The sequence below is a fragment of the Zalophus californianus genome, chromosome 7, assembly GCF_009762305.2.
Source record: "Zalophus californianus isolate mZalCal1 chromosome 7, mZalCal1.pri.v2, whole genome shotgun sequence".
Classification (NCBI taxonomy): Eukaryota; Metazoa; Chordata; class Mammalia; order Carnivora; family Otariidae; genus Zalophus; species Zalophus californianus.
Window position 1 is genome coordinate 81,090,620 of NC_045601.1, and position 18,004 is coordinate 81,108,623.

The 18,004-nt window shown below is 39.2% G+C and overlaps 1 protein-coding gene across 1 annotated transcript in view; it reads left to right on the plus strand.

Moving 5' to 3' along the window:
- IMPG1 (interphotoreceptor matrix proteoglycan 1) overlaps positions 1-18,004 on the plus strand; it is a 126,087-nt gene that overhangs the window by 13,090 nt on the left and 94,993 nt on the right. The window contains 1 exon segment of the mRNA XM_027600829.1: positions 10,696-10,929. Coding sequence (XP_027456630.1) covers positions 10,696-10,929 — 234 coding nt within the window.

The window sequence follows — 18,004 nt, forward strand, 5'->3', positions numbered from 1 at the left end:
CAATTCTGTTCTTCTTTAGTAGTTAAAATATTCTTGTGTGTGGAAATATATGCACCAATGTTATACATGCAATTCTTTTCTACTCAAAATTCCCACATACTCCAAGATCAGGTTTGCATGAAAGCACTAAAAATGAGGAATGGTGTCTTTCATGGTTTGCAATATCAGAATCACAAGCAGCAATAAGATTTAGAAAATATAGATGCTGAGCTAAATTAGAGCTAATTCTGATATGAGTTCTTTAGGCATCATAAGAATCTAATGAGCAAACTATGTTCCAACTATGTAGCACCCCTGGAATCACAGAGAGAGAGGTTCCATTGTCCAGCAACCCAGCAGTGCTGGAACCAGAAGGAAAGTGGGTGTTTGGCACATTTCATTTAATGTGTCCCATAAACAAATCCACATTCTTATACCATGATATTTTCTTAGTGCACCCCCAGCTTCTAAAGTTTCCTTTTCCTGAATTTTGGGGAATTTTTTTTCTATGAGCTCTTGGTAGATCTCTGTGAATTCCTGCCACTCATCTTCTTCACCCACTTCCAAACAGATCATGGACTCATCATGGACTGCCTCTGGCTTATGAATTACCTGGTACTGTTCAAGCATAACCATTTGTATTCCATGCCATTCAACATTTGTGTCAAGCTACACTCAAAAAATGCTCTAAACTATAATGTCCCATACATTTGTGAGATACAGTTGCAACTGGTCATCCACATATCAGATTTACTGGTAATCTTCCATTTGGATTCTCTTACCCATAACCTGTGTGTTTATTTAAACTCTGGAAGGAGTTCTGAAACCTATGGAGTTGGTGCCAAAAAAATATCCATGATATGTTAAAAATTGGGAAGCAGAAGAAAGGAAAAAAGTTAATAGGATTTAAGTTAATGTAAGGATGAGATGATTAAAAGCAACTTAATGGTCCCACTTGCAAATGGAGACGGTAGCTGCCTACCCAGAATGATTTGAGGGGGACTAAAAACCAGTTGCTAGAGAAAACACGGATTTCTTTTTAGCTCCTAAAAATAAGCCCCAGCTAGGCAGGTGAGCAACTTGAACATAATTGTTCTCACCTCAGTTTCACATCCTGTTTACCTGACCTCAGCACTCAACCAGCTCCACTCACCATTTTTTCAAAGTAATATACTTTACAGTTAACCACAGCTTTTATAGAAATATCCTAGTTTTCGAACTTTCCAGGCTGGCTTATTTGGGGGAGAAAGGATTTTGCTAATTTTGCTTATGTATTCACATAAAATTCACTTACAATCCTTAACTTTTTCAACTTTCCTGCTAAAATTCTCTAGTAAATTTAGCACTCCATGCAGAGGCAATGTGTTTATCCTGTAGTTTCCCACAATCTGTGACCCCATACCATGTACCTCGAGAACACTTGAGAGTCAAGGGCATTCCTGTGGTTCTGCAATTACAGCAGGAACAGTGCCCTGGAACTGGCAGTGGCTGTACATGGACCTCAGCCAGGGTCCATTATGAGGCGATGCCATGTGTTAGATGAAGGCAGCCATGTGAGACCTTCACACCACCCTATGGCAAGTACTTCCGTTGTGTTTCTCTCCTCTCCCAGGACAGAGAGGTCAGTCAGCTTTGACACTCCTCCCCTTCTCCATATGCCCTCCTCTCTCTCCCCACGAAGGGGTAGACGAATTAGCACGCATTTCTGTTCCAAATATCGTTGAGGACACGGCCCTGCTGGACCCCTGCCTCTACACTCCTGACACTTACCAGACCTGAAAAGCTCATGACACCACCTGTTCAGAGGTCACCTGCCTCTGGACACAAAAGAGACAACTCCTTCTCTCTTGCTTACTTCTGTCTTCAACTTCTGTTCCTGCCCACTCACCAAGCTGCATGTGCCCTCAACAAAAAGTGCAATTTTGCACCTCAACAAAATTTCTCAGGTGAGGTCAGTACCTCACCTCTAGGTTTAAGGTTTTTTGTTTTTGTTTTTCCAGTGCAATGAGGTGGAAGAGGGGCTCAATACTTATGTATACAAAGAGAGACTAGAAAATAGAAATTAGGGTGCCTAGGTGGCTCAGTCAGTTAAGCATCTGCCTTCGGCTCAGGTCATGATCTCAGAGTCCTGGGATTGAGCCCCATGTTGGGCTCCCTGCTCGGCAGGGAGTCTGCCTCTCCATCTCCCTGTGCCCCTACCCGTCCCCTGCTCATGTTATCCCCCTCTCTTTCTCTCAGATAAATAAATAAAATCTTTCAAAAATTAAAAAAAAAAAGAAAATAGGAATTAGCAACCTTTATTTCTTATAATGGTTTTCCAAGGTCTTAGCCCTTTTTGTTCTGACATATCAAGGATAATGGCCAAACCTGATTTTGCAATGAGAAAAAAGATAATGCAATTGCTCTAATTTGTTGAGACAAGGGACCACTAATTGTCATTCTCATAGAGTGAGATGTTGCTGAACAAGTGTGTTTGGGAGGTAAGGAAGGCTGCAATGGCATCCAAGTTTCAAAAGCTTCAGAGAGAGAAACTCATGCATCATTGACAATCGGTCTGTATGCTGACTATTCCAAGAGTTTATGCACTTCATATTTCATTAAAGAAAATCACTGGACATTTCCTTAATTTCTATGATTATGTTCTCTATCATTTATTCCAACACATTTTCACTGGGGGTGGCACTGTAGAAATTTAATGGGAACACACGTATAGGAAGAGAAGTGAGAAAGCAAGGTGTAGAGAAGCTCTTGTGTTTCTCCCTTGATCATGTAGAAAACAGTATGCTTAAAATCCATGCAATTTTCTGGAAAAACATTAAACAAGGTATTCAATATATCTGCATAAATTTTGAGGCATAGCCGGGTATGTTAAGCACAATGTACATTTAGTTGCCCTTGCTCTTTGGAAAAATTTCTCAGGTGTGTAATTGAGCATTTCTACTAAGGTAGGGGGTGGACAGGGATAAAATTGACCAGAAAGAAGTGGAGCATTTGCATAAAGGCCACAACCCCTCACTCATTTTTGGTAAGGTCAGGAAGTTTATACAAGATTAAATTATTATTTTTAAAAATTTCCAGTCATTGATTTGATCCTGAAATGTTATCTACTTTCTCTCTGTGGAATTCTGATCTTCAAATGGAGATTTTTGTTCTATAGGAATTCCAGTAACTTTTCTCTCTGCTTCTGTTAATTCATTCATTAAGGCATTGCAGGCCTTTTCCCTTAGGAAACATAATGCGTTCTCTAAGTGCTTGTACCAGTGACTGTTGCTTTCATAACAATGCTGCCATAAAAGCTCCATTCCTCCTTTTCCTGTTGTCTGTTTTATTGACACAGTATGTATACACTGATCCTATATTGTGAGGCTGCAGGGTTAGATGGCTGGAAAACATCTCTCTAGAAGAGAGTTTAGTGAGGAGTGGTCCAAACAGGATGATAAGGATCCACTTGAATATATAACCAAGAAAGAGACTGATTCATGGGCAAAGCTGAGCCATGAAATGGAAACTTCACAAGCAGCCTACAACTGGAGGCCAACTTGGGTATAGGAAGGAAAACAATTGATATGACAGGGAGATGATGTGCACTATCGCGGCTTCCAGGATGCCAGTCAACATCAAGGCCACATGGCCACCAGTCTAGAACCTAGAGTGGAAAAGATACTTTGGACTAAAAGGCTAGCCTTCACATTAGCTAGTAGATATGCTTAGGCAATCTAATTTTAAAACAATAAATGAAGAGTCAAAATCCCAGTATTTTAGAGGCTTTTGCCATGTTACCCTTGGACAGATTTGACTTGTCCTTAGGATAAAGTCATGTTTTAATTTAGTATTTGAATTCAGTGGTTGTTAATTTAATTTCCTTTTCTATATATATGGAAATTTCCAAACTTGTCATAGCTATACTGGGTTTCAGGATTTGGGTTAGCTCCAGGGTAGTGTGTCTAAAGAAAAAAAAAAAAAAAAAGACCCTCTCCAATTTAAATCTTCAGTGTCGACCACTTTTCTTAGCATGCTGGAAGGTTCTCTGCCCATGGACAAGTTGTATTCTTTCCTGCTCACCTAAATATTTTCTGCCACAACTTTCATGAGAACCTCCCAGCCTGTTGGGAGTCTATTCCACCATGGCTGTCTCAGCCCTTCCTCAAATGATCTGTTTTGCTGAAAAATCACCCCCATCAACAAATGTCAGTACTCAACATGTACAATTCCAAACTCAAAGTGATAATAGTTTATTTTCCAACAATCAGTTTTCAGTATATATTATGTGTTACATAGTGACACCTTCTGGTGAAGTGACACATCATCATGTTGAATATACCAGGCTCTATGAGCACACTGCAAACCACCCCCCCCAAAAAAAATGGAGGAAAAAAGAGAAGAGAATAAAGGGGAGAAATGTTGATAGCTTTAGGTATCAACATAGATAGGGAGGATTTGTTTTAGGAAGAGTGTGGTAAAGGCAGATCTTTCAAAGAGTTTTGCTGTGTGAATGGAAAAAATGGGTCAATAGGGGGAAGGGAAGTGTTAGCAAGAGAATCCTTTAAAGAAAGGGAAAAGTAATAGCATGTTTGTAGGCTGCTAGGAATAATCCAACATAAAGAGGGGAAATAATGATGTAGGCAATGCAGAAGAGTTTCTGGAAGAATGTATTCAAGAGGTAAAAAAAGAAGAAAGAGAGAGAGAGAGAGAGGAAAGAAAGAAAGAAAAGAAAAAAAAGAAAAGAAAAGAAAAAAGGTTGGATCCAGGGCATAAGTAAAGAAATTGGCCTTGAATAGGAGCGGACTGCTCATCAAGTAGTCACAGGAGGGAAAGCAGAGTATATAAACACAGATGCAGTCAGTGAGCAGATGCAGTGTTGCACACTGATAAAGTTCTCTTCTTGCTCCTCTTATTCTTAATAAAATGTGGAACAAGGTCATCAGCTGAAAGTGAGAATTGGCAAGAAGTGCAGGAAATCTGAGAAAAGTATGTAGTTCTCCCGGAGAGTGAGAAACTCAATGGTCAATGGACCAAGGAAACTTAGTGTGATACTAGTTAAGGGTTATACATTGAAAGTGAGCCCAAATGGTTGTTCTTCTCCATCCATGTTCAACTACAAGGGTGCAAGTGAGGAGTGGGAAGAGGGCTGAATTTAACATGGCTATGGTTTTATCTCAATTACAATAATTGAGGGGCAAGGGAATTGAGGACTTGTCATCCTAAAGAGCTAGGCAATATTACTATTCTTTCCCATTGATATCCATGGTTTTAATTGGTTCTATTTATTATTTATTTATTTACTCTTGGATAAATTGAAAGTATCTAGGAATGCTGACTTTACTAAAATATACTTTATGCATAACCCATCTCCTTTCTGTTCTTTTGGTTTTCATTCACAAAGGAATTTTTTATTTGTCTTCTCACTTGGGATATTATCTTTAATAAGATGACTGTGTCCAAAGCCTCTGGTATTAGACCCTATAGCAGGGAGAAGAAATTTAAAAAGGAGGTTGCAATAATATAGGTGGACAGGACATAAGAAACTAATTTTTATAGCATAATGGGTTTTTTTAATGAATCTAATTCATACATATATTATAAAAAAAACTCATTACTTGTTCCACATGGATTTTTCATGAATTCACTTGATGAATATGTACTGCATATGTGTCCTGTCCAAACCCTGTACTAGGTAAGCACCCAGGTTAATTGGGGAGAGGACAAGATCACAATACTCAGGTTTTTGAAGTCTAAAAGTCTAGGTTTTGCAAATACAAAGGTATTTTCAGCCTAAAGGGGAAAACATATTTACAACAAATTACTCTTCAAACAAGCACAACAACACAAATTCCATGACATTGGTTCATCTAATTTACCACTATATGCCATCCTGGGCTGAAACATAGTAGACACTTAATGGACACTGGTATATCAGTAAATCAGTAGAGATCTGAGCCACACTAAAGCAACACAAGGGAGCAATGAATGAATTCTGAGTGTGGGGTCTGAGAAAGCTTAGTAGAGAAGGAAAGAAAGCTTAGAAACTGGCCCATGAAGGAAGAAGGAAAAGAACAGCCCTCTAGTAAGAAGGCACAGAGAAGCATGAGATGAGCCCTAAGGCATGGAAGCACAGGAAGACTTCGGGGACACACACAGTCTTGTCTGAGGACTAAGAAGTGTCATGAAAGAGCACGTAAAGAAGGAAGACTGAAAAAAAAAAAAAAAGGAAGAGTGATACCAGGAAGTGAAATGAGTGGACAGTTGGATAAAGGAGTTTTTACTAAGCACTTACCCTGTATGCAACAGTGTTTTAAGTGCTGCCCAAGTGGTAACTCATTTACTAATATCACAGAAACCCTGTAAGAGAAGCACTATCATTCACCATTTTACAGGGCGGGGGAAACTCAAACACAGTCAGTTCAAGTACTTCCAAGTTTTACAGCTGGTGAGTCACAGAGCCAGGGCCCTGTGCACCACTAGTGCTATTAAAACATTTTGACTAGTTGAGCAACATATGATTTCTGTTGCTACATTTTTCTTTCACAAATAATGAACATATTTAAATTTAGAAAGTAAGCAATGAATATTATCTGTCTCTTACCTATATTTAGAAGTTCTGAATATGCAAATGTATTAATTTCCATTTTTCTCTTTTCCTCATTCAGTGATATGACTATTTCCCAAAACTATTGGCTTAGGATTTTTTTCCTGGTGATTAATCTATAATATAATATAGTAAAATTGCATTTATTTTTTTCCAAGTGCATACTATAATTAACTAAATTTTTCTAATATTCTTGTACTCTGGAAAAGATACAGGGTTTTTTTGTTTGTTTTTTTCTGAAATCACTTTGCCCTTCTTTCTCTTTGTAACTTTGAACTTCACCCAGAAGTTCACCCAGAAGAAATAATTGTTGATGGAAGCCAATTCATCATCATACAGATCATACTTATGTTTTGTCAGGTATTTTCTGCCTCAAAAGATTTTCTAATCTTCTATTAAATGTGCTCCCTTTTTATAGCAGGTCATTCCACTATCAATTCATTCTCATTAAACTTTTACCTACTCTTTCTAAATACTTATATAAAGTAAAAATATCAAACACATAAAAATGCATCCAGAGGGGTGCCTGGGTGGCTCAGTCGTTAAGCGTCTGCCTTCGGCTCAGGTCATGATCCCAGAGTCCTGGCATCGAGCCCCACATCGGGCTCCCTGCTCAGCAGGAGGCCTGCTTCTCCCTCTCCCACTCCCCCTGCTTGTGTTCCCTTTCTCGCTGTCTCTCTCTCTGTCAAATAAATAAAAATCTTAAAAAAAAAAAATGCATCCAGAGAATCGAAGTTCAGTTCAATTTCAACATTACTATTTTTGCAGCATGGAGGACAGTATCTAATGTGATCTAACTGCTTTACCAAAGAGTGCTTTCATTAGCTCCAATAAACATTAGCTCTTTTTACCTCATTGAAATCTGTAACATTCCATGTTTCAATACTTTAAATTTGGGGATTTGATTTGAAATACTTGGGAAAGACAGACTTTGTAAGCATAAGTGTGGTTTGTTCTATAAATATTTTTGGACCCCGGTAACCCTTAGTCCCTGTTCTCGGAGACTTTGCCTACTTCTTTTCTAGTGATGACTTGGGGTCAAGATGCAGGCAGAAGATTCTGAAACATGCCCAAGTGATTAGTATCATCACAGGCAATCCCCTGTGGTTGTCTCTGTGTAATTTAGAGGAACACAAGCTGAGGTGTCTGATACTCATGTGAAAAAGGACACCAGAGAAAGATGGAAGATGGTTAACCTAAAGTAGAGAAATGCCTAACATAGGGGAAATATGAGGAACTGTGAACTTGGTCTTTGCTATTCCAGAGGGCAGAAATAGGACTAATGTGTGGAAGATGCTAGAAGATAATTTTCATCTCAAAGAAAGAATTACTAGATAGAGATTGCAAAAATGGAACGAGGTGCTTCCTAGATGAGGCAGACAACCATTTGTAGAATATTTGCCATGGATCTCCCCCAGCAGGGAGATATTAAAAATTCAGTGACCATATAATTCGTTTTCCAAACAAGGATACATTTGAGGATGAAGGGATAGCTGCAATAAACCAGGATATCCCAAGCAAACCAAATCTCACTTCACCCTAATTCACCCTCATTGTTGACCACCAGTTATGTGTACTTGGCATGTGGAGAATAGGGAAGATTGATCCTAGTAGGAAAAAGAGAACAGGTCAGCGCTCATGGGATTCTGGGACATGGAGCAAATCTGTAATTTTTTTCACCTCCTTCAATTCCTGTCGTGGTAGAATGAAGTCCAAAGGCCCAGATCAAGTAGATCTGTGTGAGCAAGCCTGGAAAAGAACAAAGTGTTAAGATCCAGAAGAATCCAAGTAGGAACAATGCCAGGACGGGCACTCTTCCTAGAGCCAGGGCGGAGTAAATACTATTCCCAAAGCAAGTTATTCAGAGAGTTCTACTAGACCATAACGTAAAACAAGTAAGAACAGGACCAACCCCAAAGGGCAGAATATTGTGGGGGGTGACAAAGTAGAGAGCAGGGCCAGCATTGCAATAGGCACTGTGAGAAGAATAGAAAAGTGCGGGATGTATGAGGAGCAGTTTCCCAAAGTATGGTCTTGTGCTTACCATACTGGATAGGCCTAGAATTATCGAATGAGGCACGTTTTTTCTTCCATTCTTAGTGGCAATTGAAATGTAATTACAAAAACTTCTTCTATGACTTACACTGAAATCTGTGAGTGTTTGAAAGGTTATTAAAAATTAACATTCCTAAACTGAAATTCCCATTTTACTAGCTGCCGTGGGCACTAATGGCTGTACACTCAGATCCCATCCCCTTCTTGCAATTGCCAGTGTTCAGTGGGCACCTTCCAGTCTGCCATGCAGCCAGCCTAACTCAGGGAAAATTGACCACCTCCCCAGTTAGAATGAACCACTCAGGGTAATTCTAGTCCCCTGCTCTGTAATCATTCAACTCAAACCAGCAGCATTGGTGTATTCCTTAGCAACTGGTATTGGTCCAGGCACATGGCATAAGTCAGCGATACTTCAGGGAAAGGTTATTTTTCAAAATGAACAAGGGCAAGCAAGTTGAATTTGGTGGAAGCCAGCCTACAGATAAAGTCACCACATAAGGGGACTGAAAAAGGAAATGAGAGAATGGCAGAAAGGCAGTTAGAGTTCTGTTTTCACCAGGCATTCCTTACTGTTAGCTTTCCTTTCCATGTGATAACTTCCTTTTTGTTTAAGCCATTTTGAGATGAGTTGTCTTTAGTCTTCACCTGAAGTGCCCTTACAGATCCATAAAACAGTGGTTTCCCAAGCCTGCATGCATATTGGAATCACCTAGGGACCTTCAAAAGTTGCTGATGCTGCATTCCATTCAGAGATTATGATTTATTGGTTTGATGTGTAGCTGGATGAGCAAATTAATCCATATGCTCCCTTTCTTCCTGGAGAGTCCTAAGAATTTATCACTGTCCAAGATTGACAGAGTACTCTAAGACTCCTCAAAATGCCAGAGAATAGGTATTCCTACAGGACTCAGTCCACCCCTGGTAATGAAGGAGGAACTTTTATGCTTTGTGGCAAGATTTGAGTTGCTCCACAGCTACCCTACTTGGATTTCTGCTCGATTCCCTTGTCTGTGCCAGAAGATTAGAGTTTGAGGCCCTTCTTTAGTAAAGTGGGAATATAAGTCTCAGTAAGCCACATGCTTAGGGTCTCCAGGGGCCATAGTGAGTGGTCCCAACTGTTCATCAGTTGTTGTTTTCTTAAATGGAAGACAGATAAAAGGAAAGAGGTGGAGTGGGAGAGGAGGAATCAAGATCTGACCACTCTTAACAGGCTCTGACACCTCCAAATCTCAGTACCCTACCATGTGATAAACCAAGAAAAATAATATGTTTCATGAATCTAGCAGAGTTTTTGTGAAATAATATAATACACATGAAAAAATTCAAAGTAAAGAAGTGTTAAATGAATGTAAGTTATTGTTATGAAAAGTCCAGAGAGTTAAAAATGAAGTCTAGACCTAACCCTAACAGATACAGCACTGCCAGCAGGATGAAATGGCTCCAGGAGTGAAATCCTCTGCCAACCTGATCTCTTCCTACTCCCCTTCATTTTTCCTCTCACCTCCCTCCATAAAATATCCTACTTGCTCTGTAAAGTCAACTCTAACACATGTTCTTGCCCCAGCTCACCTTCACTGTGCCACACTCTGAGCCCCACCATACAGAAATCCTAGGGCTGCCACTAATAGGCAGGAAGGTTGTTTTGTTGCATTTCCCCCCTGGGTTCCTAGAAACACACCACTTCCTCATCCAGAGTGCACCTCTGGGTACCACAGTGTGCTATCATTCCCCACTTGAATTATAATGTCTATCAAAAGAGGTATCTCTCGGGAGGCTTGAGTGCTAAGTGGGGAGTGATTTTCAGAGATGTGTGGGAAATGGTTTCAATATTTGGCAGTTCCTAAAGGCAAGATGATTTGAGATGTTGTTTTTTTTTTTTTTAATTACACTTGATCAGCTCATTATGCTATTCCTTTATTTCTGAAAATGCCTCGTCACTGAAATTTGGCAGTTGCACCAGAGTAGAACTTGAACAAACCAGAGGATTATAACTTTTAGTTTATTCCATTCATTTATCATATATTTCACATATATCAATGGATATATTCACCAGGAAATCAATCTTTCTTTTACAGATCTCTCCATTAAAATACACCATTCTGAATCTAAAGACATAGACAATGCCCCAAGAATCGAAACATCTGAAAGCACTGCAAAAATGTACAAAGTGTCAACCATGAAACGAATATTTGATTTGGCCAAGCGTCGAACAAAAAGGTCAACATTTTTCCCAACTGGGGTTAAAGTCTGTCCACAGGAATCCATGGAACAGATTTTAGCCAGTCTTCAAGCTTATTATAGATTGACAGGTAAGGGAAGAGATGGAACCTGTTTAGCCTTTCATTCCTTTTACCCCTTCCCTTTCACTTATCCACACATGGTCGTTAACCCCAAATTTCCAGAATCTCTCATTTAGTCACAAGGGTTCTATAAATAAGTCAGCTACTCTGAGAGTGATGAATAGTAAACATTCAAAACTATGGTAGATATCTCCTCTTAGGTTTAAAATAATGTCCGGTGCAACATAGAACCATTAAGGCATTTAACAAGACACCAGAAGGCCTTGGCATCTGGGTATTACCTCTTTGTTTTATTTCTGCCAAAGCCTAATACTGAATTTTAATGTTACTATTATGAGTAAGAAGCACAGAATGATTGCAACGTCAGGAATCTGAGCAAGTTGATTTATGACTTAAGATTTCATTTTTCAAAAGCAACATTACAATCCAGATCCTCTCTCCCTTCTTGTTAAGTTGTTTATTGCTGATCCAGCAAAAAGTTCTGAAGTTTGGAAACCTGGAGGCACACCCAAGTGCAGAGGAGTCACAAATTAACAGTGGTTACCAAGATATAATGCAGGGGTGTTAACAGGATTTACAACACAATTACTGTGATTTCCAGCAGTTACAGTGCAGTTTTCACCCCAAGACAGCATAACAGGATTCTTGTGGCTTTCTCGGAAATCATTATGGAGTTCAGTCACACCACAGCCATCAGTGGCTATCCTTGTCATTCACTTACTATAGATGAAAGAGTCGCCATGGCTTCTTCTTTAAATGAAAACAAAACAAAACAAAAAAGAATCTTTAGTAGTTACTATTAAATCCCCCCAGGTTGTTCCAAATAATGCAAAATATCTTAGCTAGCTGAAGCCTAAACTCAATTCATCTTACATGTGAAAGTGAGGGGGTTTGCTGAGGTCCACCTTCATCACATATGATATTTGTTTCCATTCCAAAAAGTACGGTCAACCTGCTCTATTTTAAGCCCGTTAACTAGAATGTGCTCGTTCCATTCTAGCCTGTGACGTATTGCAAATTATGGCAGCAGAGAACCCCTTTCATGATACCAACATCCTACAAAGTTCTTGAGTATCTACATCTGTAAAATGTACAAAGGTTGAGTTAGTCTGGGGAGTTTTTGCTGGGTTTTGGAGGCATAACTAACAGTGTCAAAAATATCAAGCCTTATGTTCCTCATATGTCTCATTTTATGTGGAAGAGACATTTGCGTTCTGACAGAAGCCACACCCACAGAGAAATGACAAGCACTGGATCACAGTCAGAAGGAGAAGTCTAATCATTGAAAATCAAGCACACTGTATTATTATTCTGAGGTCCTAGCATAGCACCTCTGCATAGCAGTTTCTGAATAAATGCTTATTGAGGGATACAGGAGGCAAAGAGGCTATTGGAAATGCAAAGAAAAGACAATAATGTGTAAATTATTCATTTTGAATGTGGCTACACATTGATCAGATAATGACACTGGTAAATTTCATGTTATTTGTTCATGAATGGAAGTGAAATATATAGCATATGCATCACATTGAATATGAGCACAACTGCTTTAACTTCTAATTCTTCATGATATTCACAAGTAGGATTCATTGCAGGTATTTATAAAATAGACTATTGCTGCAACCAAATTTTTAACTCTGAATTTTATTCTTTATTCTTGATTAGGTTTGCCTTTTTCATTCTTGCTTTCCTGGATGAAACAAACCACTGTTTTTCTCCCCCTGCCCAACCCCCCCCCCCCCCCGCAACAACAGTCCATTATCTTTATGGCTGCCCCTGGGTGATATGAAATTTTACTATTCATCAGCATGGGTTTCTTAAGTCTAACAAATTGGTTCACAAAGAAACAAGAAATAAGACCTAGCTACAAAGTGGTGCTCCTTTGACAGGGTAACACACTTATTATTTTTGTTGCTGCTTTTACAAAATTATCTTTTGACATCTTTAAAACTTAGGAGAGAAAGCTTCCACATTCATCAAATCAAATGGAATATTGAGATACTTCTTTCTCCAATGCTTAAAGCAACACAAATGAAAATGTTCTGAGCTTCATGGTAGACTCATAAACATACTCATCCTAAAGCACAAATTCAAGACAGGCAAGTTTTGTTTCCGGTAGTCTCCCAGGGGAACCCTGTGCTCCTACCCAGGCAAACTCCCTTCAAACCTCCCACCCCTCTCTGTATCGCCCTCTCTTTCCCTCCCCCTCCCCCGCCCCTCCTCCTTCCTCTTCTGTCTCCCTCCACCTCTGTCCCAACCTCAATATCAAAAGCTAGATTTTTCTTTCACATTAATGCATGCCTTAGAGAAAGTTTAAGATAGAGGGTATCCTATCTTAAGTTCTTGCTTCTCTATGTGTTGTCCATAGACCAGCAGCACCACCAGCATCTGGCAGCTTGTTAGAAATGCAGACCTACTTTCACCCCACCATATCTACTTCCAGAATCAGTATTTTAATAAGATCCCCAGGTAATCCATTTGCACTCTAAAGTTCTAGAAGCACTGGTCTAGAGAACATATAGCCAACATCCCCATGACAGAGATCAAAAAAGTGAGGTGACATGTTCAGTCAGGGCCAATGTGGCAGAGCAGGGTTAGAACACAGCGTTCTGACTCCTACTCCAGTGTGTCATCTCTCCATCTAATGCGTGCCCAACACGGTGGCAGGCTTTTTACACACCATTGGTCTAACCTAATCCTTACAAATGTGAATGACTATCCCAGGGCATGCCTGGCCTCCAGGATACATGTTCCCTGGGGTTCTTCCCACATCGCCAAAGAGCCTACAGTGTAGCTTTCAGCAGAAAGATTAAGACACTGTGGTCAGATTTCAGGCATTGCCCAGCAACTGTGGGAAGACTGAAGAGGCAAAGTTCTGGATTTCCCTAGAATCCCTGTGGAAATCTCTCCTGGTAGATTTAGGGAAGGATGGTGCTGTAAGTTAGATAACAGGTAAGTTAAAGGGTTAGAAAAATCCAGCTTTCAGAAGTGTTCAGACTGCTCCCAGCCCTGAGATCCTTTGATGCTTCAACTTTCAAGGGTTCTTTTGATGCCCCCTTGGTAAAGGTGGGGGATCTCTCCTGGTGGGACATGGGCTGGTGCTCTGGTTCTCCCGATCACAGAAAGATTCTACACCTCCTGCTCTGTGCTAAGTAAGCCTCCAGGAGGTCAGAAAAATGACATCAGAGCAGTCACCAAAAGAACCTGCTCCTCAAAAAGTCTAAAGAAAAACTACTGGTCCCTGTATCATCATTAACATTTTAATCCCTATAAATGACAATGCCCCAGAGAAATAATTCTTTTTTTCTGAAGTTTCAAGTTTTTAGTTAAATTCCAATTAGTTAACATGGAGTATAATATTAGTTTCAGGAGTAGAATTTAGTAATTCATCACTTACATATAACAACCAGTGCTCAACACAAGTGCCCTCCTTAATACCCATCACCCATTTAACCCATTCCCCCCATCACCTCCCTCAACAACCCTCAGTTTGTTCTTTATAGTTAAGAGTCTGTCTTATAGTTTGCCTCTCTCTCTTTTCCCCCCTATGTTCATCTGTTTCATTTCTTAAATTCCACATACTATTTGTCTTTCTCTGACTGACTTATTTTACTTAGCTTAATACAATCTAGCTCCATCCACATCATTGCAAATGGCAAGATTTCATTCTTTTTGATGGCTGAGTAATATTCCATTATGTGTACGTACCATATCTTCTTTATCCATTCATCAGTCACTGGATCTTTGGGCTCTCTCCATAGTTTGGCTATTGTTGATAATGCTTCTATAAACGTCGGGATGTATGTACCCCTTCAAATCCGTGTTTTTGTATCCTTTGGGTAAATATCTAGTAATGCAATTGTGGATCATAGGATAGTTCTATTTTTAACTTTTTGAGGACTCTCCATACTGTTCTCTAGAGTGGCTGTACCAGTTTGCATTCTCACCAACAGTGCAAGAGGGTTCCCCTTTCTCCACATCCTCACCAACATGTGTTGTTCATTTTAGCCATTCTGACATGTGTGAGATGATAGATCATTGTAAGTTTGATTTGCATTTCCCTGATGATGAGTGATGTTGAGCATCTTTTCATGTGTCTATTAGTCATCCATAGGTCTTCTTTGGAAGAATGTCTATTCATGTCTTCTAACCATTTTTAAATTGGATTATTTGTTTTTTGGGTGTTGGGTGTTGAGTTTTATAAGTTCTTTATATACTTTGGATACTAACCCTTTATCAGATATGTCATTTCAAATATCTTCTCCCATTCTGCCTTTAGTTTTGTCTCCTGTTTCCTTTGCTGTGCAGAAGCTTTTTATCTTGATGAAATCCCAATAGTTCCTTTTATGCTTTTGTTCAGGAGACATGTCTACTAAGAAGTTGCTCTGGCCAGTGTCAAAGAGGTTACTACCTTTGTCCTCCTCTAGGATTTTGACGGTTTCCTGTCTCACATTTAGGTCTTTAATACATTTTGAATTTATTTTTGTGTATGGTATAATAAAGTGGTCCAGTTTCATTCTTTTACATGTTGCTGTCCAGTTTTCCCTGCACCATTTGTTGAAGAGACTGTCCTTTTTCCATTGGATATTCTCTCCTGCTTTGTCGAAGATTAGTTGATCATATAGTTGTGGGTTTATTGCTGGGTTTTCTATTCTGTTCCATTGATATATGTGTGTGTTTGTGCCAGTACCATACTGACTTGATCAGTGCAGCTTTGTAATAGACCTTGAAGTCCAGAATTGTGATGCTTCCAGCTTTGCTTTTCTTTGTCAGTATTGCTTTGGCTATTCAGGATCTTTTGTGGTTCCATAGATATTTTAGGATTGTTTGTTCTAGCTCTATGAAAAATGCTGTTGGTATTTTGATAGGAATTGCACTAAATGTGTAGATTGCTTGGGTAGTACAGACATTTTAACAATCTTTGTTATTCCTGTACATGAGCATGGGATGTTTTTCCATTTCTTTGTGTCGTCTTCAATTTCTTTCACTAGCATTTTATAGTTTTCAGAGTGCAGATCTTTTACCTCTTTGTTTAGGTTTATTCCTAGGTATCTTATGGGTTTTGGTACAATTATATGAAATCAATTCCTTGCTTTCTCTTTCTACTGCTGCATTATTGGTGTATAGAAATACAACAGACTTCTGTATGTTAATTTTGTGTCCTGTGATTTTACCGAATTCATGTATCAGTTCTAGCAAATTTTTAGTAGAATCTTTTGAGTTTTCTACATGTCATCTGCAAATAGTGAAAGTTTGACTTTTTCCTTGCCTATTTGGGTGACTTTTATTTCTTTTTGTTGTCTGATTGCTAGGGATGCCTTTTATTTCTTTTTGTTGTCTGATTGCTAAGGCTAGGACTTCCAGTAATGGTAATGGTGAGAGTGGACATCCCTATCTAGTTCCTGACTGTAGAGGAAAAGCTCTCAGTTTTTCCTGGTTAAGGATGATATTAGCTGTGGGTCTTTTGTATATGACCTTTATGATGTTGATGTATGTTCCCTCTATCCCTACTTTGTTGAGGGTTTTTATTAAGATTGGATGTTATACTTTGTCAAATGCTTTTTCTGCATCTATTGAGAAGATCTTATGGTTCTTATCCTTTCTTTTATAATGTGGTGTATCACATTGATTGATTTGTGAATATTGAACCACCTTTGCAACCCAGGAATAAATCCCACTTGATCATGGTGAATGATTCTTTTAATGAACTGTTGGATGCAATTTGCTAGATTTTGTTGAGAATATTTTAATCCATGTTCATCAGGGATTTTTGGCCTGTAGTTCTTTTTTAGTGTGATTTTCGTCTGGTTTTGGGATCAAGGTAATGTTGGCCTCATAGAATGAGTTTAGAAGTGTACTTCCATTTCTACTTTTTGGAACAGTTTGAGAAGAATAGGTATTAATTCTTCCTTAAATGTTTGGTAGAATTCCCCTGGGAAGCCTCTGGCCCTGGACTTTGTTGGGAGATTTTTTTTATTGCTGATTCAATTTCTTTGCTGGTTATTGTTCTGTTCAGGTTTTCTATTTTTTCCTGTTTTTGGTAGTTTATATGTTTCTAGGAATTTATTCATTTCTTTCAGATTGCCCAATTTGTTGGCAGATAATTTTTCATAATATTCTCTTATAATTGTTTGTATTTCTGTGGTGTTGGCTGTGATCTCTCCTCTCTGGGCAATAATTCTTTAAGCAGCTTCAGACATTTGTGCTTCAGGGAGAAAGTTCTCTGAGCCTTTGCAAAAAGGAGATATTCATGGGGGTGAGGGTGTTCTACGTCTCTGAAGTAGGAGAAAGGGCAGCAGAGAAAGGAGCAGAGCTAGGAGGACTCAGGCACCAAAAACAAGCCTTAAATTGGACTGAAATAAAAAGAAGATTTAATCTGAGACCAAAAGCAACATGCCTGAGGGTACGTTGAATTGGTAAATAGATGGATTATCACATTATGTTCTCCCAGATGTTTCACACACAGATATTATCAGTGAAAGTCACCAACACTAAGACCTCAAAGGCAGCACTACTTGATTTTATATACCTATAAATGCTATATCTCTGGCACTTAAATGTGTTTTGAACTAAATTAACAGTTTTATTGCATTGGGGAGAGATGGAAGGTCAAAATAACACCCCGAAAGAGAGTGTGGAGTAAGATGACAAAAAAAGCAAGGGCAACTGGTCCGCTTAGATTGGACACACAACTCTTAAGATTTGGGCAAGTCTCAAGATATTCAAATGTTGTTTCCTTCTTGCATTGTGTGTAGACCCTTGAGTAGACATGAAGATTGAAAAGACTGCATGATTGTTGGTATTGGAAAAGGCATTACAACCCTCTGGTCCTTGCTTGGCAGGTAAAAGATAACATTCACAAAAGTGGGTTCTCCCGGTGAGGCTATTCACTTGCTCCCCAGGTGTGCTGACCCCTGTTACTTTCCCAGGTGTGGAAAATTCGATGACACATTTGAGGTGGAAGGGATGGCACCCGCTCCTGGCTTTATGGGTTCTGGTGAGGTGGCTTCTGGTAAATAACCTGAGCTTCTATTGATCTGGAATTCTCTTTGCCTCTTAAAACAAAAAGTTAAGAAAAACCCAG